The sequence below is a fragment of the Canis aureus genome, chromosome 18, assembly GCF_053574225.1.
Source record: "Canis aureus isolate CA01 chromosome 18, VMU_Caureus_v.1.0, whole genome shotgun sequence".
NCBI classification, from domain to species: Eukaryota; Metazoa; Chordata; class Mammalia; order Carnivora; family Canidae; genus Canis; species Canis aureus.
In genome coordinates, this window is record NC_135628.1 from 40,529,691 (window position 1) to 40,552,816 (window position 23,126).

Sequence of the window (23,126 nt, forward strand, 5' to 3'; positions counted from 1 at the left end):
CTCCACAGGGGCTTTACTGAATTTTCATCATCATTGTTCATGCCTTAAACACTTGGTTTGAAACTTGCCAGGCTGAAATTATTTCGCCATTCTCTAATGGCCATTCTCCTCTGGCCATTTACAATTGCATTTTTGTTTCCTGTTTTTTAAAATCACTTTTTTTAAAAGAGAAATTTTGGCTCCTTCCTGAGATGCCATTGTGGGTCAAGTTTTGAGATGTTTTTCTCTTCAGGCATACATGACAGTATTGTTAAAGATGTTTTTAAGTACCAATGTTACTTTTTGCTTTATCTTATTTTTCCCCATCCAATTTGCCTTTAAAATAAATCTTATTGTTACATCTTTTGTACCTCTCTGAATAAACAAATTATATTGGGAACACAGAGGAGTAGATAGAGATTTAAAAAACAATAGAGAAACAAGAGTACATGTATTGTGATGAGCACTGAGTAATGTATAGAAACGGTTGAATCATCAAATTGTATACCTGAAGCTAATACTGTATATTAATTATACTTCAATAAAAAAAGTAAAAAAAAGAATAAACAAACATGAAACCATGCCAATTTATAGATCAATGGAATGAGTTAGAACTCAAAAGAGGATGTTTTTCTTTTTTTTTAAATTTTTATTTATTTATTTATGATAGTCACAGAGAGAGAGAGAGAGAGAGAGAGAGAGAGAGAGGCAGAGACACAGGCAGAGGGAGAAGCAGGCTCCATGCACCGGGAGCCCGATGTGGGATTCGATCCCGGGTCTCCAGGATCGCGCCCTGGGCCAAAGGCCGGCGCTAAACTGCTGCGCCACCCAGGGATCCCAAGAGGATGTTTTTCATAGAATCATATGGATCAACACTGTCCAATAGAAATATAATACAAACTACAAATATAAATTACAATTTTTGATAACCACATCAAAAGGGGTAAAATTAATTTATATTTTATTTAACCCCAAATATTCTAAATATTATTTCCACATGTCATCGGTATTACAACATTTTTAATAAGATATTTCACTTTTTTTTTTTTTAACAACAGAAATTTATTTTCTCACAGTTAAAGCTGGAAGCCTCAGATCAGGGTGTCAGCAGAGTTGGTTTATCCTGAGGCCTCTCTCTTTGGTTTGCAGATGGCCACATTCTCTCTGTGAGCACATCCCTGGTATCATTCTCTCATTTTATAAAGACACTAGTCCCATTGGAATAGGTCCCCAATTGACTAGGACCTCACTTAATCTTGATTATCTCCTTAAAACCCTTATCTTCAAATACAGTTACACTGGGGGGTTAAGGCTTCCACATATTGATTGGGGCAGGAACACAACCCAGCCCGTAACACCAAAGTTTGCTGTACCGTGTCTAAGAGAGTATAAGGTCTAGAGCGGTGGTTCTCAAAGTGTCGTCTCCTGTCTAACAGTCAGCATCACCTGGGAACTTATTAGAAATACTAATTTGGGGGGGGTCTGCCCCACATCTAATGAATCACAAACTCAGGATGGGGCCCCAACAACTTGTTTCAACAAACCTTCCAGATGATTTTGATACAGACTAAAGCTTGAATACTACTTGGTCCTATATCCTAGTGAATATGATATGGTAGAAAAAGGTATTGAAACAAAAATCTTCATAGCAGCCACGGAAGGGATGATATCATGAAATCTGTTTTATATATGAAGAGACAGAGGTACAGTTCCATAACTGAGTTGCCCAAGGCCATACATTACTGCACCACAGAGGCAGCAGTAGGACCCAGGTCTTCTGATTCAGTGCCAAGACGGTCAACTCTTCCTACCAATCTCCTCTGATACATACAATTCTACAAATCACAATAGTGGTCTCCATAGGGCAGCTCTTTTGACAGTTTTGAATGTGACCAAGCCCATTTACACATCAATTATCAATCAAATTATTACTGTTTTCCAAACAAAAATTTCTATCTAGCCATGACTTCATGATCAAAACAGTAATTAATAAATAGAGCACAAGTCATTAAAATTAATTTAGGACTTCATGTTTATAGTTGAGAATTGGATGTAGAGAAATTTGACTACATCCTTAGAACACTGTGGAAGAAATCAATGAACATAAATTTAGCATACTGAGTCTTTGAAATCCTGCATGCATTTTCTCCTAAAACACATCTCAATATGGACTAGCTGCATTTCTAGTGCTCCATGGCCACATCTGACTAGAGGCTACCATATTGCATAGTACAGACAGAAATGGCTGGGAGTTAGAGACCGTGTAGTTTTAATCCATCTAACTATTATTATTATTATTTTTAAATTCTAATTATTTTTTAGTGGGAAACCAAGGTCTAAGAAATTCAGAACCTTACCTATGGCAAAGTCAGGATGAATACTTGGATTCTGGCACAGTGCTTTTCCCACAGTTCACACTTTTAAGCGGAATGCAAATTCACCTCCACCAAGGAGTACCATCTCCCTTCCTGTTGTTTTCCCACACACCACCATCTAAGCTTGTTCTGAGATACATATGACTGCTCACATGGTTTTCCCTTCTGCCACTCAACCGGGAGCTTCTCCCACAGAGCTCCAAAGTAGGTACTCCACTGACCATCAGTGGCAACTTACTCTAAAATTAGGAATAGTATTTTATTTTACACTTTGGTGTGAACAAGCTCTGACTAGGAGCTCTTTCCGGTTTTTCTTATCTGCTGTGCTGTGCTGCCTGTTTAAATCAGAATGTTCTCTGAGCACATACTGGAAAAGGTTAGAACTGAGCCATATTTTGGGGGGTTTGTTATACTTATTTAACCTCACCTATTTGTTTCACGTTGGTCGTGTATTTGAGTCATTGTATCTCCACAAGGAATACAATAAAAGTAAACTCTTTAACTCTTGAGGAAGGGAAAAAACAAAAAACAAGACAGAATGTAGCAAAGCTCTCCTCTGGCCTCTTTAAAGTCCAGCAGCCTCAGGCTATAACTAATTGAATGACCTCATCAGATTTTTATAGCCTAATAATGAAAAGCCTAAGAATAAGATTAGGGACTCAATCCATGAATCACTCCCCCTTTTTCCTGGGAAAGCTTCACAGAGGTGATGAGTTTATTCTTGGTCTTCCACAGCTGCAGTGGGACCCTCAAGCGGATGGTGCTTGCCACCCACTTCCCTTCAGGGGCCCTGTGAACCTAACTCAATCGCATTAAGCCCCTACTGGGCAATAACTCTGTTTTCTGGCATATGTTTTAAAAGGTTCTGGGCCCATTATCAATTTACAGAGGAGAACAGAGGCTGTTGTTAGATTTGATTAGTGTTAACCAACTCTTGTGATAGCTCAAAACATTATTTTGTGAAACAGAAAACGTCCCTTTTCTTCCCTCGTTCTTCTATTGTTGCAATTACATGAATTTCCTTCAGTTCTGGTCAAAATTCTACTATAATTACGAATAATTATAAAATTATGATTCCAATGGAAAACTATTTTGTAGCACTTGGTGCATGTGGAAATAACTTGTGACCACTGAAGCAGAAGGACTCCAGAGTTAGTATTTTAAAAATCCTGAGCCAGCTGGCTGCTGGTTCAAAAGCTGGCATTAGCTGTGGTGATGGCCCACCCTCGACTCCCCATGGATGGCCTAAGGTCAGGTACACACTCACCAACAGAATAAAGATTTGCTTGCTTTTCACCTGGAATTTGTAAAAGGTGATACCCTCTGGCTACTATGATGAAATTCAGCCAAACCTTCTCCCCACTGCTGGGTGCTTTGCTTACATCCGTCTCAGGGTGGAGCCTCAAGGTGGGAGGAAGTGACTGCCTCAGAAATCCAGAGACCAAGAGGAGGGCCATGTTACTACAGAAGTGTCTCAGCTTCTGTCCTGCTGTATATCTGGGAATCTCTCTCTCCCTGAACGAGTTTCACTTTTTATTATTATTATTTTTAATCCCGAGTATAAACTTGATAGTTTCCTATTCTTAATTTTCAGGTACAAAGTAGACTGTTTTATATTTCTCACTTCAAAACCAGACGAAATTAAATTGCTTTTAAGTTGCATCATGGACTTCTATTTCCTGAGACCAGTGTCCTCAATATAAACAGTGCTTGCTTTCTACCCTTTCTCCATTGTACAGGATTAAACAACAACAATGAAGACAACAGACTTACACAATTAATTTGGGAATCCTCTCTTCCTATCTCTGACCCCACTCTCCTATAATTCTAGGAGGAAGGTACAATTTCTCACCAAGTTGTATGCCAGAAAAAAAAAAGAAAAACTGCAGAGAACAACCTATAAAATGGATCGGGGGTCCCCAAATGATTTTACGATTTTTTATTGTTAGCATTCTGTTTCTTCTTTAGTCTACGCTGTTGAGATGACTCTCCAGTTTCAAGAGATTTCCACATTATTAGATGCATAAACAACTGGAGGGAAGGTGTTGTGTTGGAAAGGTATATAGACAGAGGAGGCACAAGCCCTGCTGCATTAACTGCCTGCTGCATAATCGTGGGCAAATCAATTAAATTCCATGAAGAGGAGTTTCTTAATAAAGTATTGTTATCTGCCCTCCCAAAGTTATTATAAGGATCAAATAAAGTGATAAATGTAAAACTGCTCTGTAACTTGACAGTAATAATGATAGAGAATTGCTATCTTTATTATTATTATTTTTAAATACCTCCTATGTGCCCGGTACCATTTGACATGCTTTGTATGAAAACTTACTTAATCCTTACACTAAAGTTATTAGGTAGATACTGTTATCTACCCTTATTTCTCATATGGAGATGAAAGCAAACAGGTTAAAGAAGTTGTCCACAATTTTAAAGGTAAGAACTAGGAGAGCCCTGATCCAGACCCAGGCAGTCAAGCTCCATGCTTTGTTGTCTTCTGATATAAATCTAAACTTTAAAATTATGTAATCTCAGAATAAAACTGGGAAAACTTGACAGCATGCAGTGCAAAGCTCATTTCTCTATGGGGAAGTCTTTACTGAACAGTAAGAATAGTTGGTAGAGCCTGAAGAAAATCAGTTAAACAGTTGAGTCCAGCAAGAGATGATGGTCCTTTTTACACATGGACAGAATAGTCCTGAAAACCAACAAGGTACTTAAATGTAAAATTACCCTTTCAGACATAACAAAAAAGAGGACATTACTATTGTGGGTAGCCAGGCAAAACCCCTGAAATATGCCTCATTAACATATCACATAGATCTATTTATGTTGTGTTTAGATAAACATTTATTGTTTATTAAAAAAATTTTTTTAAACATTTATTGAAACTATTCATGTGACCATAATTTTGCAATTAAGCCAGTGGATATACTCAAGGCCAGTATAGGCTAAAACTGGGGTAGAAAAATATAAACTGTTGTGCAATTTCTCTTTCATCTCTCCTCTAGGTGGATCACTTTAGCTCATAGATACTGACCACTCACTTTGATTAACCATGGCGGTAGTGGGGGTGGGGAGGGGGGGCAGAAAGTTTAGATCATCCACCCATACCTGCTACCCGGAGAAAACCTATTGGCTTCTTTTTCTTTTTCTTTCCATTTCTTTCCTTTGTTGGAATTCCTTCGCAAAGGTGCCCTATAATGACAACACACAGTCAGAAAGGGGAAAACGATATTTTTCTCTTTTAATCCTTTTCTTTTATAGAGGGCTTATTTTTTACATCACGAAATGCTTACCCCAGATCCACAAACTTGCGCTTAATTTTTCCTCCTTGTACCACCAATGAACTGGATGCCCTTAGTGATCTGGGACCCTTGGCACCATCTAGGGTATACACACATGTGAAAAAGACCAATTATTATTCTTTTTAAAGCCATGAGTCAAAAGTCAGTGCATCTCTGAATCTAATGACTTTATCTCAATTCCAGAGTGTAAAAGAAAATAATGGATGCCCTTTTTTTTTTTTTTAAGCCACAGGAAACACAGATATGTTGAGGAACATTCAGTTAAGCCAGGAGAGGTCCTGCTGAAGAGAGCCCCAAAACTCATCACAAACAGTTTTAGCTTCAAATATACTGGAATGAGCAAAATAAGCAAGAATAAACACTATCAAATAATTGTTTACATTCAAAGCAGGGACCGACATGACTTTCCTTTTGTTCCTTCTCTGGCTCCAACTCTTTGTTTCAAATGCCCAGGCTCTGTCCTCCACACCTGTCCTCCCTTTGGGCTTTGGTGCCTTCTGACAGGAACCCAGCCCACTTCCCCCGTACCTCCCAAGTCCAGTAGAGAAAGTCACCCCTGAGTGTCTGGAGATTTAGGGGAGAAAGTGAGAGTCAAAGCTTTCTCTTCTGGTCTCTCCTTTGTTAATGACCCGTGGCCAGTCCTGGGACAGAGGAGGGCAGAGCACGGAGAAGACTTCTTAAGCTGGGGCTCAGCTATAAAACATATCTTTGAAAGGCTCCTCTCAGAAGTTGGGTTGGAATACAACTTGGCTGGCCTTCTGTGATGTGGAAGATGCCAAAATTTCCCCAGTGTTTGGAGCTGATTGATCTTTGCCTCTTTGAGTTACACTGGCTCTCAAGGGCAGCAGCTGCTGGGGGATGGGAACACTCAAAATGATACCAAAAAGACCAATCAGAGGAGAGACTTTGAGAATGGAGTTCAATGTCAAATGTAGGAGCTAGATTCCATGGGTAGCACTTAATTCCTCCCTGGACATGGTAGATAATTCCTAAGGCTCTACCTGGAACTATTTTGCAAAGGATGTTTTCCAGTGTTATGTTTCAGCATATCCAGTTATCTGAGATGATTAACAAAGGTTGTTTTAAATTTGATGCATATTTGTGCGCGAAACTACTCCTTCCTAATTGTCTGTTGGTGTCTGTCTCCATCTTTGTAAAATTAAAAATATTCCAGCAACTTTCTGGCATGGAATGAAGAGAGAATAGTGCTCCTACAGAAGTGTTTAATTAACCTTACTAATTAACTTTGCTTATAATTGTATTTCAGGATAAACTTCTAAATACACACACAAAACATGAAGTGCACACACAATTCTTATTTAGAAGTTTATGTTCAAAGCTCTGAAGAAGCAGCACAGGATGTTTACAAACTCTCTAAGGATTTTTAGCAATGAGCTCTTCAGAGTTTTAGTTAATGACACTCGGATTACAATAATCAATCCCTTGGAATGTACATAATGAAATACAAGAGTCAGAAATACATCCATGTCAAAATCTACTTCTAACCTCAGATATTTATTGTGGATATTTGCATCATTATGCTGGGTAACTGAATTAAATAGCCACAGATGAGAGGCGTACACATAAAGAAAATCCACAGACATGGCACAAACGCCTTCTGAGGTGATTTTGCTAATGGACATTAAAAAAAAAAAAGAAAAAAAGAAGCAGGATTTCGATTTTCTTAATAGAACCCGAAGAAAAAAAAAGTGCCGGATTCCTCCAAATCAATCCTAAAGCAACTCTTAATGGCTAGGACTGTGCAAAGTTTAAAAGGAAACTGCCTAATTATTTTCTGAATTAGAGGTAGTGAGGCAATGTTTTAACGAGTGGTGAGAGGACCAGATGAGACAATGTACATGGAAACACTGTGTAACCTCTTAGTGTCTCAGTAATTTGGACATCTTCGGACTGAAAGCCTGATTCTGTCCATTACAGAGCCTGCTGCTAGGCAACCTCACATCATTATCTCACACATTTGCCAAAGTGTGTTCCAAGGAACACTTAAATGAATGCTTTCAAAAGGCTGAAGAGGCAAGATTAAGTAATAATGCACTTCCCTATTTTAAATCAATCAAATCCATCCTTAATGCACATTAGAACTTCCAGTCTGCACAAAAACCAACAATGGATTGGTAGGATTTCAGGAAAAGAAAAAAAAAGTGACTTGTTTTTGTTTATTTATTTAGCTTTATGCAAAATTTCCATGGGGCTCTTTGAAATCTCTCCAACACTACCTTCAGGAGCAGTCAGAAGTCGGAGCCCTTGGGTTGGGTGCGGCAGCTTCCAGCTTTGGCAACCTGGCCCTCAGTCTGAAAGGCAGCGAATGGTCTCCTGATGGCTACATGCGCTGGCTTCTTCCAGTACTGCATTCTCCTTCCTCTCAGAGTTCCAGACTCTTGACCTCTTCCTTTCCTTTGGGGCCTTCCAACTCTGCCCCTAGCCCAGCTTCTCTCCTGAGCTCATGACTTTCTTCATTAAAAACCTGAGCTAATTGTCTTCGCCCCATGATACTTCTGACTTCTCAGTTTCTACAAATGACAGGGGCTGTATTTCCTGAGGCTAGAGACGCCATGGTCAGTGTTGACCTCCTCACTTTCTTCCCCTGTATTAAGGTAGCAGAAATTTCATGGGCTCCTGTGTTGCTCTTTCCCTCGTTGGCTACTGCTCCTTCGAGGTCATCCTTCCCTGTGTCTCCTGACTCATCTTGCCCACATCTCTTGTTTTTTCCTTTTTTTCCCTCTGATCAAACATCTGGAGTTGCCTGGTAATATGGTGAGGTATCTAAGGCACTTAAATTTTAGAGCTAATGACTTAACCTTCTTTTCCATTTTATTGAAACCATTTAACCTGCATTAGCCAATTGCTTCAGGCAGGCTGGGCAGCCCCATTCCTTTCAACCCATCTCATGTGTAGCCCATCCCTGCTAATGCCAGCTCCATGCCTGATCTGCCTTCCTTGGCCACCCTTCCTCCCCTCAAATCCTTCAATGGTCACTTGAACTGTACATTCTTTGTCATCTTTATTTACCAATCTCAGCTGGATATAACCTCTCCCCTCCTCTGAGCAATGCTAAAATTTATTATTTCTACACATATAAGGGCTTGATGCAATACATCTATAAGATTTTGCAAAGCCAGGTTCTACTTGCCAGGATATTAATTCAGCGAATACTCCTGAAGCATGGTCTGTGTCAGACAATAGGTGCTAATAGCCACATGTAAACTTAGAATAATCATCTCTAGAGATCACAATTAGAAAACTGATAGTGCTTAATTCACTCTTCCTAACCTTGTCTGGACGAAGGCCTACTGCTATGGAATTCTAGGACCAAAACATTTATTAGGCTACTCAAAGAACAAGCATGAGAAAAATATTTTCATGCCTTCTACTGTCATATGACTTGTGTTACAAATCTCTGGGAATAATCTTACATGTCCTCTTACTTTAACTGAAATGGGGTTAGATGTTTATCATTTTTCCAGTTACAATGGGACTCTTTCTACCCTACTTTCCACTGAGTCCCTCAACTATGACAACAAAATGAGGATTCAAGAATGTGGTATTGATGCAATTTAGAAAACACCCAACTTCAATTAGTTGTTCAATAATACCAGCACGTTGTTAGCCTTGAAATTGCAGTCAAATACAGCTTGTTACTTAATTATTATTTTGTAGTAATGTAATAGACCAAAAATAATAGTATATTACTTAAAAACATCCAAATAATGGCAACCAGGGACTAAGACATTTTCAGAATTTTTCCAGCAATGATGAGTAGAAGGAAATAAACACCTAGGCCAGGGATCAGAAAGCTTTTTCTATAAAGGGTTAGACAGCAAATATTTTAGGTTTGTGGGCTATACAATTTCTGTCATATCTCCTCAACTCTGCTTATTGTGGCATGAGAGTAGACAGGGTATAGCTAAATGAGTATGGCTGTGCTCCAATAAGACTTTATTTTTAAAAACACGTGGGGGCCAGATTTGGTTTGATGACCTACATTGGTTATCTGGAGAGACATGCCTGGTAATTTATCCAAGAAACTTCTGAAGCATCAATTATATGCCATACTCTTTGCTGGGGAGCAAGAATATAAAGATGAAAGAGATGAATGAGAAAACTGGTTCATTCTTGACAACTAAATCACTTATCATGCACAAAGTGATAGAAACAGAAGTAACAACGTAAAACTTTCTGTGGGACCGAAGAGAAAAGAGAAGAGAAGAGAAGAGAAGAGAAGAGAAGAGAAGAGAAGAGAAGAGAAGAGAAGAGAAGAGAAGAATTCACTCTCCCTGGGAATGTGGAGAGTGTATTCAGAATCCACTAAAGGAGGTGAGGTTTGATCTGGGTTTGGAGAAAAACACAATTTCCCTGAAGTTCAGTGTTAGGCAAGAACATAAATATGGGGTCTTGCTGAACCTCATTCTAGTTCCTTTACCGATAAGCCAATGAGTTATAAGAACCTCACACGTGAACACACACACCAACACACAGAGGGAAATAAGGTTAACTAAACCTGACCTCTGTTGAGCACAGCTCTTAATAGGTAAGTCCCACATAGTCAGGGACTCAAGAATTTTACAGAATGTTATTCCTCAAATTGGATTTTGAGAATAATGAAGGTAGATCCAGCTATGTTAATCCATATTGTATCGGCCCCTACAGTGTCATAACATTTTAATGATACTGAGGTCCATTTCTTGGGAAGCAGGGAGGGAGAATCTTTGAGGAACACAAAAGTGCCCAAGTGCCAGTGGTGGTGCAGTGAAATGGGCCATTTGTTAGTCAGACCAGCATAAAGACCATACTCCATATACACATCCAGGTAACTTTAATTTTACACTCACTGAGCAACTTTCTGATTTAGGAACCTACCAACCAGAGGAGCGAGAAGAGAACATATTAAGGAGGTTGGTTATTATGTCAGCTGTACCTCCCAAAGTACATCAGAAAATTAGTATTCTGGTTTCGAAACTAGTGTTTTCTCAGTTAGAACAGCAAGAACCACCCATTCTGAACTTGATAAAATCTGAATGTATTATTGAGTTTCTGGACGTAGAAATCCGAAAACTAGACCTTTGACTTTCAAGGTACCTACTGGTAACAGGCTGCTGTCTGAGAGCCAGTTAAGAGAAGGTCTCTTTGATGTCTTTCCAGGTGTAACAGAGTCTGAGACTGGAAGGCAACAGAGAATAGGGTCTTCCCAGTCATTGATGGTGGGGTGTCAGAGACAAGATCTGTCACAAAACACACTAGCAAAACAAACCTATGAGAGAGAGAGAGAGAGAGAGGAAAAAGAAGAGGTGATAACAACCCCTGGACTGGCCAAAGCCCATGTGTCGCTGCATCCCTGCGTCCAGCGCTTACGTCCCGCCGCTGTCTCCACCATGCCCAAGAGAAAGGCTGAAGGGGATGCTAAAGGAGATAAAGCCAAGGTGAAGGATGAGCCACAGAGAAGATCTGCAAGGTTATCTGCTAAACCTGCTCCTCCAAAGCCAGAGCCAAGCCTAAAAAGGCCCCTGCAAAAAAGGGAGAGAAGGTACCCAAAGGGAAAGAGGGGAAAGCTGATGCTGGCAAGGGTGGAAAGAACCCTGCAGAGAATGGAGATGCCAAAACAGACCAGGCACAGAAAGCTGAAGGTGCTGGAGATGCCAAGTGAAGTGTGTGCATTTTTGATAACTGTGCACTTCTGGTGACTGTACAGTTTGAAATACTATTTTTTATCAAGCTTTATAAAAATGCAGAATTTTTTTTTACTTTTTTTTTTAATAAGCTATGTTGTTAGCACATGGAACACTTCATTGTTGTTTTGGGGGAAGGGCATATGTCACTAACAGAATATCTCTGAAGATAGATTGATAACAAGGGGAAACTTCCTCTTGGCTCCCAGGAGGAGAGATTCCTTGATGTTGACACACATGAGCCACCTTGGTGGTGTGGAAAAACAAGAATTCATTTTTTTTATGTCCTCTTCTCCCTCTTTGCTTCAACATAGATTTGACTCCCTTAAGCCCAGAGACCTGTTAGAACCTAAGAAATGGTTCCCAGTATGTCAGGCAACTGAGATGGTGTCCCTCAAAAGGGTTCCTTTTTTTTTTTTTTTTTTTAGCTTGCGGATCTTCAGATTGATAATTCTGCCATTTTCATTTCATTTCCTGAAAGTCAGGATCTGCTTGTGAAAAGTCGTTAAACAACATGCTAAATGTGAACTGTCAATCCTCACTCTAAACTTTCCCTGTTCAGAGCATCACATGAAGACTTCACTGGGTTTTATAGTGGCTTTCTGATTTTGGTAGTCCACTGAAGAAGGGAGTTTGAAAGTTGCTGTATACTGTTAACGATCATCTGCCCATGTCCTGCCTGAAATACCATGATTGTTTATGAAAAGTATCTTTAATAAAGCTGGATACAGTTTGGTTTGGAAAAACGAGAGAGAGAGAGAGAGAGAGAGAGAGAGAGAGAGGAGGCAGACAGACTCTAGTCAGCAAGCTCCTTGAGGGAAAAGATGGAATCTTGTCAATCATTATACATTTAGCCTTTAGCACAAGGCCTGACACAGAGCAGTTGCTCAATAACTATTTGTGTAACAAATACATAAATGAATGGGTTAATGTCAATGAACACAGAAGGCAACGAAAACTCTTCAAGGTTGGAAACTTCTTATTGGGGGAAGAAAAGACTGTGAGGCACTGCTTTCATCTGATCATAGTAGGTAACGGTGGTTATTGTACTAGTAACTGACTATTGACAAAGTTAATACTTTATCAAAGCTCAATTAACTGCCTCTTCCTTGTTACCCGGAAGCACATCTGGCCCCAGAAGACTTTAGAGGGGAAAGCCCAAGTACTTTGTTTCTGGAGAAGAAGCTACCCATCTCTCATCTTGTTTTCTATTTACTTCTACTGAGAACTTAATCCCAAAAAAGTAAGAGTAGCAAACTAGGAAGGCATTTGGGAAAGGATGGAATTCTCACATTTGACTCTTACATTACTACTAGTGGACTGTAGAGAACAATCCAAATCAATGTACTACTTCTCCCATCTGAGAGGAAATATCTGCTGACTTTAAAGAATCACTGAAAAACAAATAGAAGTAAAGGTAACCAATCTAGACAATATTTAGCCACTTAAAAAAATTCGGGAGTGATATTTCATGTGTGAGTGATACACACTCCTTGACTGCAGTGTAATTTCTCTCAGATAGCTAGTTATGCCTGATAAACTCAAACAGTAGACCAGAAAATATTAACCCACAGTTCCAAAATACATGAGTCTGTTGTTTTGTCTCCTTATGGACCAATTAAGGTCTACAGAGATTATAGAGGGATTGCCACAAGTGTATTTCTATGAAAGTGTTATTAAAATCCATAGTTTGGGTTAATAAATGAGTTTTTGAAGTCTTTAATTCTTTTGAAAGTAGGCAAAAATCATCATGCCAAGTCCTCCACCAACTTGAGAACTATCTTTGATGAGTTAGCAGGCTTGACATATTTTCTTTTGCTCCTACTAGTATTTTTTTTAAAACTTTCTAAGTACTTAATTTTTACCCCCAAACTTCTAGAACAGCTGTTTTTAGAACCAGTCTGTGGAAGATAATTCCAGCAATCAATAGGCTCAGGAAAGGAAACCAAAGGGAAAAGATCAGAAATAAAGCAATGGTACTTATCAAGAGTTAAAAACAGATTGACCCCCCAAACAAATGTATTTTTAGTTTACAATGTATTTTTAGAAAGATTATAATTTTTGATCTGGTAGAGACAGATGAGTATGCACTTTTAAAAAATAAAGTCATGTACAATCACACTTGCAACGTATGAGTGTATCCCACACCACTGCTGGCACTAGTTGGAATTGTTTAAAAGTTTTGGCAATCTAGTGGGTATCTGATTTAAATGATCATTTCTCTGATCTTTGGTGAGGTGGATCATCTTTTCCTATAAGTAATGTGAATTTTCTCTTCAGTGAACCAATGGTTTATTTTCTTTGCCAATTTTGGACTTTTAAAAAATTATTTGAAGCTACTTGTATATTAAAGTCTATCATTTAACTTTCTGTATGGGGTCCTTCAATATGCTTATTGACTACTGTAACCAAGAGTATTTATCAGATAGTTGTAGAGTATAAAGAAAATCCTATAAAACAAACACCCATTTCATTTATCCCCCCAACCCTCACCACAGTTTATACTTACGAAGTCCCCAGTATGTCCTTCCCCATTTCAGTTCCTGGACACTCCCCACCAAGTAACTGACTTTTGTCATTCCCACTTACAACCTCAACATTTTGTTTGTATCTTTAAGAAATTTACTAATTTTTTTAGCACTATCTAAATAGAATCATGGGTATTCTTTTGCAATTTGGTTTATCCTCTTAATGCTTACTCCAGAGATTCACCCCTGTTGTCATGTTTCAGTATGATTTATTCATTCCCTGCTGCAGGGATTCATCATATGAATATACTACAATTGATTTAACCATTCTACTAGTGATTATTCTAGTAATCAGCAGTTTTTAGGTTTTCTCAGGTTTTTTTTTTTTTTTATCACACAGTAGGGCTTCAATGAATACCCTTGTACAAGATTCTTAGTAGGCAATTGACCTGCCTGGGCCATAGGGCATGCACACTTTCAACTTCACTAACTCAATGCCAAATTGTTTCCAAAGATCTTGTCCCAATTTAAACTTCCACCAGCACAATGAAAATTCTTCAGTCTCTGGGTGTATCACATAGCTTCCAGCATTTGGTAACATCAGACTTTAATATTTATGGCAATCTCGTTAAGTTAGAATGGTATTTCATCTGGTTTACCTCATACTTTCCTGATTACTTATGCAGTGGAACACCTTTCATAAATATTTTGGCCTTTTGGCTTTCATTGTCTATGAAGTACCTGTTCAGGACATTATATATGATCTATCATATTATTTGTCTTTTCTAAGTAATTTATACAAGCTATTTACATAATGTAGATGCTAACTCTACATTACTTACACAGGTAGTAAGGTAGTAAATGGCTTCTATTTTGTGGGATTCTTTGTTGTGTGTTTGAGAAATCTGATGTTAGATTTCTTCATGTTTTTTTTTTTTTCTTGTGTCTTTTTTAAGGAATCCTTCCCTACCTTGAAGTAAAAAAAAATATACTATACAGTCTTTTAAAAGTTTTATAGTTTGCATTTTCCAGTTAAGTCTTAAATCCATCTTGAATGGATTGTTTTACAATGTATGAGATGGGGAGGGTCTAATATAAATTTTTAAAATTGGTATAACCAGTTGTCCTAGAACAGTTTGTTAAAAACTCTATTCTTTGTCCACTGATCCAGCTGTCATAGTATATGAAATGTGTATAACCTGCTTTCATGCTCTTTATTTTATTCCTGAATCTCTAAACCTCTGTGCAAATAATATACAGAACTAATTCTGTGGCTTATTAATAATTCCAGGTATCAGGATCTTCTACTTTATTCTTCTTTAAGATTCTTAGGTATTCCTGGCCTTTTTCCCTTTCTTACAATTTTAGGATCAGCTCATTAAGTTCACAAAATATCTGTTGTATCAAATCTTTCGATCAGTACAGACCAACGGCATTTCTTTCTGCCACTGTTTTTTTTTCAAAAGATAAAAAATTTTTACAGTGAACAAATGTATATCCATTACCTATACCCTACAATTTCCATTTTACTACATTTGCCTTATCACATAGCCATCCCTCTAGTCATCCATTAACCCATTAATTTTCAAATGCATTTCAAAGTAAGTTGCAGACATTTCACCCTTACACATGTCAAGATATTGATTTTATATATTTATTTTATATCTGGCCACTTAATCTTCTAGATGAATATTCACATAATCCTTAAATAAAGATATTTTGTCTTTTCTGTTTCAAATTTGCACTGATTATTTGATGTTCTTATCTTCCTGCAATTAGAAAATTCTCAAAAACAGACTTGAAAATCGTGATGATAGTTGGCATTCATGTCTTAGTCCTAATTTTTGTGCAAATGGCTTAAGATTCACTATTTAGTGGTTGATTGCTTTTAAGTAACCAATCATATTCAGAAAAATTTACCTAATTCCATTTTTATTTTAATAAGGTTTTACTAAAAATGTCTGAAGGATTATATCAAATGCCTCTCAACTTCCATTAGTATTGTAACACTTTACCTTTCCTTTGTTGATATGATGATTTATATTGTTAGATTTTCTAATGTTGAACTATTCTTATATTTTCAGAATCAATGCTACCTGATTATGGAATATAATTAACTTGCACTCTTGGATTCAATTGATTAGCATCATATTTAAGATGAATCTACATGCATAAGATTTCTTTTTTCCACACAGCCTTTATTGTGTTTTTAGGACTCTTGCTACTTAAATAAATGAGAAACACCCTACCTCGAATACCTATCATAAAACAGAGCCTAACTATTTTTTTTTTTTTTATAGGTTAGGGAGAATTCAGTTATAAAACCACCTGGCTCTGGTGACTTTCTAAATGGAAGCTTTTATAAAAACACATTTCACATTTCTGTGATTATTGGTTTATCCAAGTTATCTTCATAGACAATTTGAATAGACTAATTTTGTAGGAAACTCCATTTCCACTAGATTTTTAAATCTACTGAGTTCACAATCTTTAAAAAATTAATTCTTTTAATCCATCTCTTATTTCCAGTGCTACATTTTTTTGTCTTTTTCTCTATTTTTTTTCTTAATGTGTCCTTCCAACGGACACATGCAAACAACTGTTATCATAATTCACACAAACAATAATCGTATGAATTATTAGCTGGAATAATTCACAGAATTTTACTATATTTTTGGGAGGAGAGGGCAATTAAGAATAGGCCTTTCATTTCAATAGAAATTAAATTCAGCTTATATGTTTTATACACTCCTTTCTATTTTCTGCTTTTTGGTTGTTCTGTTCCCATTATTTAAAATATTTATTTTACTTATTTTCAGCCTTTATTTTTAGTAATAAAAGAATTTAAAGCTATACATTTTTCTCTGGAGTACAATATACTCTATCAATTCAGCTTTTGAAAATGTTCCTACAAAAATAAGTGTCAGTATATAAGAATATACAGATGCTTGTTACAATTTTTTTCAAAGTGATACGCAAACAGGCAGAACTACAAAAAGAAACCTTCCAGAATACAGCCCAAATGTCCATCAATATTAGAAGAGTTGCCTCAGTTATATTATAGGCTCACTACAGAAGATTCTCTTGTCATTTAAATTTGTGTATATTGCTGTAGAGGGATGTCCATAAAATATTATTATATATAAAACAAAACGCAGAGTCATGTGACTTACATGATTCATTTTTGTAAAAAAAAATTACACAAAACACAAATATACCAAAAAGGATTTTTGTTTTTACACCTATACGCACACACACATACACAAACACACACATGTGCATGACTTATGTGTATTTCACATGTGAAAGATAACGTACTCAAATTTACTTGGTTACTCTAAAGGGACACATCAGACATGGTAGGAAAAGAATGAACCTAATCTTTATACCTCTCTGTATCATTTAACTTGTCTAATGAGAATTTATTACTTCTATAAATTAAAATGACAAAAATCTATTGACATCCCTATGAAATTCTGGTATTAATTCAAGGAACCTATTTTAAAATTTAATTGATTAATCTCCCTGCATTATCTTTATCATAGCTCTCCTGTCACAATTTTTGCAATATGAATCATTACTGTAAAAATTTCTTCTAAAGAAAAACCAATTAATGGCTTAAAACCTGTATTGCTTTCATCTTCATATATACATGAAGATATTTACATATCTTCTATATATTTATAGATATTATATACCTATATATTTTTACATATATATTATACACATTTTTTTTTTCCAATGTGAGCATGTTAGTATTTATTGAAACTCTGGGTTTCTATTCTACAAACCCTCTAGTAGGCCTCCTGAAGCATTTCCTTTAGTAGTAGTAAACTTGTGGAGAACTGAAGAAGTAAAAATACTAACCTGGTAGGAAAAGATAGATAAATACATGAATGAATGAATGAATGAATGAATGGGAGAGGCATGGGCTCTTATCCCACAACATAAAAAGAAAGCAATATTAATTATTAAGACAAAGGACTTATGACTATGACAAAAAAAGCTATTCTTATATTGCACAAATCAAGGAGTTAGTGAAGTCAGACAAAACAAAAGCAAAAACAACAAGAAAAATAAAGAGTACCTTTTTCCTGTAGTATTTTCTTGGTGGTGGGTTGATGGTGGCAAGGAGATTCTTCTATATCATGATCAGATTTTGAAGGAGAGGAGTGTGAAGTGTCTCCCCAAAGAAAGGGGGAGGGCTCCTTTTCCGGGTGCAGTGGTCCGTCTTGAAATTCAGCTACGTGGTCAGAGGAGAAGGGCACACTGCCAGCCGCCGGAGTGAGGGATGGAGCACCAGAATCTGATTCTGGAGAAGTTCTCAAACCCTTGGGCAGAAGTGATTTGGTAATGTGCGTGTGGTTATAGAAACTGTTTGAAGGCTGTTGGTATAAGAGATTATAAAGGAGGTTATGCACCAGCTCCATGGAGTACTTTGAAATCAGACCGAACTTATTTTAGTAAATCCCTCAAAAACCAATTTTTTTTTTGTTGGTTTACAGATGAGACTGCATAGTTTACAACAATTCACCATATTACATTGTAGCTAACACAGACACCTAAGACACAGAAACAATTCCTTGTACATTCATTATTTCCCACTAGGTAAAACCAATACCTGAACATAAAAGCACCATCGTGAAATATGACAATATTTCAAAATGCTTTTGGGTTAGTTCATTGAATGATACAGAAATAATTTGAATTACAACAATATATAGAGTTGAGTAAGAATTTAGGAGACAAAGCAGTGAACTATTCCAGTTGTTTACACAGAATCTGGTTGCAGAAAAATCATCTTCAAAAAGCTGTGGGAACAAGGATACAGCTCAACACTGCAAGTCAGAAACCAGTCAACGGTGCTCACCTTTCGCTCCAGACTGTCTTCCCCATCTGTTGAACTGACACTATCATAGAGTCTTGTCCTAGAGGGCCTCTGGCGTCTGTTCTTCACGGAGAGCTGGGCTCGGGTTTTTAGTGCTTTTGAATCCAGGCGCTCTGTCTCTGGGACTGCCTCATTCAAGTCTAAGAAAAGAATCATGCAAAATAATCAGCAAGAGAAACCTTTGGAAAGGATGGACAAAGAGACCACAGACACTGATAACAACGATCTCAAGGTTATCAATAATACCAGGCAAATATAGGTGACAATCATGCCAGCCTGTCTGATATGCCGCCAGAAACAAATCAGTGAGATTTAGGAGAAATGTACAAAGCCTTATAAAAGAATCCAACCAACCAAAGGTGACCAGGGCAACCAAAGGTGGCCAGAAACCAACCAACCAAAGGTGACCAGGGCAACAAGAAAATGTAACATCCAAAGAGCCAGCGTGGTCCTTGTGGTCTGCCTCTTACCACCTTTAATCTTGCCCCCAAGAGACCAAGTCAGAACTCCAAGTCACCATTCCAAAGGGGAGAAGTAAAGGTTACCCATAGCTCTGTGAAGGTGTTGGCTGAGGAGAAGTTGTTCTCTGGCTGAATTTATCTGGAATGCTACTGCTTCTTAGAAATAATGTAGCTTGAGCATCAATCATATTTTATCTTTTTAGAGTGGCAGTCATTAAATGAAGCCATAATGTTGATATGGCTTCAGAATTAATAATTAAGTGCTTCTGGATTTAAATTATTAAAAGCAAAGCCTATAACGGAGTTGCAGAAAATTAATATGTACTGATATTAATGGAATAAAACAATTTCTTACAGTAGCATTACTTCAGGAAATTCCTTTTCATCGTGTTACTATTAAGGTGTGCTCTAAATATATTATAAGACCAAAACAAGGAAGCATCTCAGGTTGTGCCTCTCTTACCTATGGAACCTTGCATTTGGCATATGGTTCTAACAGTTATATTAAATATATTTTCCCTAGGAGATACATCCACTGAATGACAATATTTACAGAATGACTCTTCTTTTCCTGTATTTGAAAGAAAAGTGAATATTCAGAAAAGCCAGACTATTCAGGTATATATAAAGGACAGCTAAATATTTTCTAATTAGTAGTCTCTTTATTGTTTACATGTCAAAGGAGAAAAAATAATCTCCTTGATCACTTTAATTTCTCCCTTTCAATAAAATCTAAACTTGCAGCTGCCGATTAAGAGTTCATTAGTTGTGATAATTGGGAGACAATCAACCTTACAAGCTCTTGTTTACATATAAAATGTGGGAACACTACACAGATGAAAGCAATAATATAATTAGATATACTGTCATACAAGCCCGTTTCACAGTTTATCTATCTTGGGTTTTGGACTGTATTTTCTATAACAGAAAGCATGGTCGGTCACACACACCATCTCAGGTATTCCTTAAAACAGCCCCACGCAACACAGCAGCCAAGTATGTTTTATCCTCTCTTGAAGTCCAGAGAACCTGAGTAATGTGCCGTCATCTGCACAGCTAGTTGATGAACTGCCATGATTTTTCTTTTTTTGACTCCCAGGCTACGAGTCTGTGCCCTCCAAATTTAGCGAGGGTTGAACAAGTTACTAGAAAAAGATTTTAATGTTCAGTGTTTTTGTTTGTAAAATCACATAAAATGTGGCTAATCTAGCAAGTTCATTTCTCCAATTGGCTATATGGGAAATATTATTATTAATCTTTCACATAGGTATTAAGAAAGCATAAAAAGGAAGACATTTTGAAAACTATAGAAAAAACTATTTCTCAGATGGTTTCTTATTTGGTCTGTTTGTAACAGCTTGGTTACTTGGTGACAGAAGACTCAAGGAGAAAGCCTGTTCTACATGGCTCCTTTTTCAATAGAATCCTGGCCCTGGAGGACCCACCAAGAGCACCCAATATCCAGGACTGCAGTAGCTACTCCATCACTAGGTACTGAACAAATAATAAAGTGAGGGAACATGAGAACTACTTATCGGCAAAGTTTAGATTATAGAGAATTTCTTCTGGGACTTCTGGCTCCATGACTGGTCAGTAATTTGCCTGGTACTCATATCAAACAACCTCTGAAGAGCAATCTAGAACATCTGCTTTAATATCAGCTAGCACTGAGTAGATACAAACTGCTGGAGCACACATACAGAATTATATCTATTAAAGATGAAGGTATCTAGAAGAGTAGTGCCTTAAGTCCATGATCCAAGTGGCCAACAACACACCGCATACAATTAACAATTTTTGAGGCCCTGAAAACAAAGTTCTCGGGGTCCCTCTATGGCAGTGATTCATGAATTACAAATTAGCAATTTATATTCCACCCTGAGAATACATGTTTTTAAAGAACCAGGAAAATGGAATAGAGCGGGGAGCTTTCACTTCAATGGCAGGAAGTTGAAAGGAAAGAGGTCCAGAGGAATCAACTACTAAATACACCACGGGCAACATCCCCCTTTAGCAGTGTTAGAGGAGGTGTGTGGAATAGAAGGAAAATGTGTATAGGACTTTTGTAGCTGGGTAACTAGAAGCTATCTTTCTCTATCATGTTGTGTAAGAATTAGAGTATTACAACTCAAAAGAACCTTAAGGATTCTAGTCCAGCCTTCTTTTCCAGATAGGAAAGCCAAGGCTTCAAGATTACTAACTTGTTTACTAACTGCATCACACCGTTAATCTATGGATGAGATGGGATAGAGCTCAGTCCTCAGAAGCCTATCATCCTGGGGTGCCTGGCTGGCTCAATCCATTAAGCATCTGCCTCTTGATTTCGGCTCAGGTCCTGATCTCGGGGTCCTGGGATCCAGCCCGGAGTCAGGCTCTGTGCTCAGCATGGAGTCTGTTTCTCCCTCTCTCTGCTCCTCTCCCTACTTGCTCTCTTCCTCTCTCTCTAAAATAAATAATACATAAAATCTTAAAAAACAAAACAAAGCCTATCGTTTTTCTGGAAGGTCACTCTCAAGTCTGACAATAAATTTCACAAGTAATCTTTTGCCTTTGTTGAATCTTTGTTTAGTCTTACTTTATGTTCCAAACAAAAATACAGGTCAGGTACTAACTTTGCAAATTTCCGTTAGTATACAGTATCGAAGAAAGAAAAAAAAACCTGAGGTATTTTACTTGGTTTTATAGTTATCCATGGAATAAAATTCTTACATCAAAAAATTAGCTGTCAGCTTTGAGAATGGCAATGCAGCAGAAGAAATCCAACTGGCTCCATGTTGCTAAGTTCTGTGCTACTGAATGCAAGGACCTAGGTGGTAGCATTCTCTCACTGTCATTCGCTCTCTGCAGATACCTTAATCAATAATGTAACACTGCTTTTATAAACCTAAGAGCCTGGGTCCTTCTTCTACCCTTTCTCTCCAGGCCATCACGTTCTGTTTTCCATAAGAATCAGAGAATCAAATTTCCTTTTCATCTCTATTCCTTCTCTCTTCTTTTTCTCAGACCCTCCGGTCTCTGGAAAAAAAAAAAAAAAAAAAAGCCTATCTCTGACTCAAATGCAGCTAGCAATTCAAAAGATGAACAGACTCAAGTGGATTAATAAATACAGACAGGCAGACACAGGGAAGATATGAAGTAGTAAAGGATGGAGCAGTTTTGCGTTGGTGGGACTCCATCTCAATATACCTGCATTTTAAGACTAGTTTATTATTGCTTCGAATTGCATCCTTTAAAAACATTTAATGGATTCGATTATGATTTTAGCAGCTGTTATGAAAAATGTTCTGTGAAATTAGAATGTTATATATCATATTACACAGCAACCAGTTCCCTACAGTAATGCTGTGAGTCATTCAGTTTTTTCACTATATTGACGTTATTTTTGACGTAATTGGAATGCTGCCCACAGATCAGATATAGAGAGCAAGGGAAGGAGGGGAATGGAGCAGCATGATGAGGGGGGCCTCCTCTGCATTCTTAGAGCATTATTCTCCTCAAAAACAGTCCTACCTCAACTATCACACTAATGCTGTTGTTATCAACTACAATGCTGAGCATCATGACACACTTGGCGGCCTTATAAAACTTGAACAGTACCTGGGCCCATGAAAGATGGGCCCATGGGTTTTGGGTTGGTATGTACTGCACTCAGAGGTAGGTTTATGTATCTCAGAGAGGTGGTGTAAAACAGTTCCATGACAGTGATCTAGAATCAGTCTTCCTTGAATAGAATCCAGAACAGTGGCTCTGCCACTAAATTGGGCAATTTCCCTACTTCTCTGTCCCTCAAAATCCTCAACTGCAAAATGGATATGATAGTAACATAGCACCAATAATTCACTGCTGTGAGGACTAAATGCATTAATAGATACACAAGTGCTTGGAAGAGTGACTGTTACATAAGCAGTCAATGAATCTACTTATTGACATGGAAAGGTCAGCAAAATATTCTTAGATGACTAA

General features: G+C 37.5%; 1 protein-coding gene and 1 pseudogene across 18 annotated transcripts in view; one reads left to right on the forward strand and one right to left on the reverse strand.

Moving 5' to 3' along the window:
• The window catches only part of PPP1R9A (protein phosphatase 1 regulatory subunit 9A), a 312,302-nt gene that overhangs the window by 18,486 nt on the left and 270,690 nt on the right, over positions 1-23,126 (reverse strand). For 8 of the 18 annotated variants that reach the window (XM_077856856.1, XM_077856855.1, XM_077856864.1 and 5 more), the window contains 5 exons: positions 19,627-19,734; positions 18,685-18,842; positions 17,902-18,199; positions 5,654-5,741; positions 5,469-5,552 (listed from right to left, as the gene is read on the reverse strand). In XM_077856856.1, the coding sequence (XP_077712982.1) occupies positions 5,469-5,552; positions 5,654-5,741; positions 17,902-18,199; positions 18,685-18,842; positions 19,627-19,734 (736 nt within the window). The remainder of the gene's footprint in view (positions 1-5,468; positions 5,553-5,653; positions 5,742-17,901; positions 18,200-18,684; positions 18,843-19,626; positions 19,735-23,126) is intronic. The other 10 variants (XM_077856866.1, XM_077856865.1, XM_077856862.1 and 7 more) reach the window with 5 other exon arrangements.
• LOC144288348 (non-histone chromosomal protein HMG-17 pseudogene) lies at positions 10,984-11,538 on the forward strand (annotated as a pseudogene).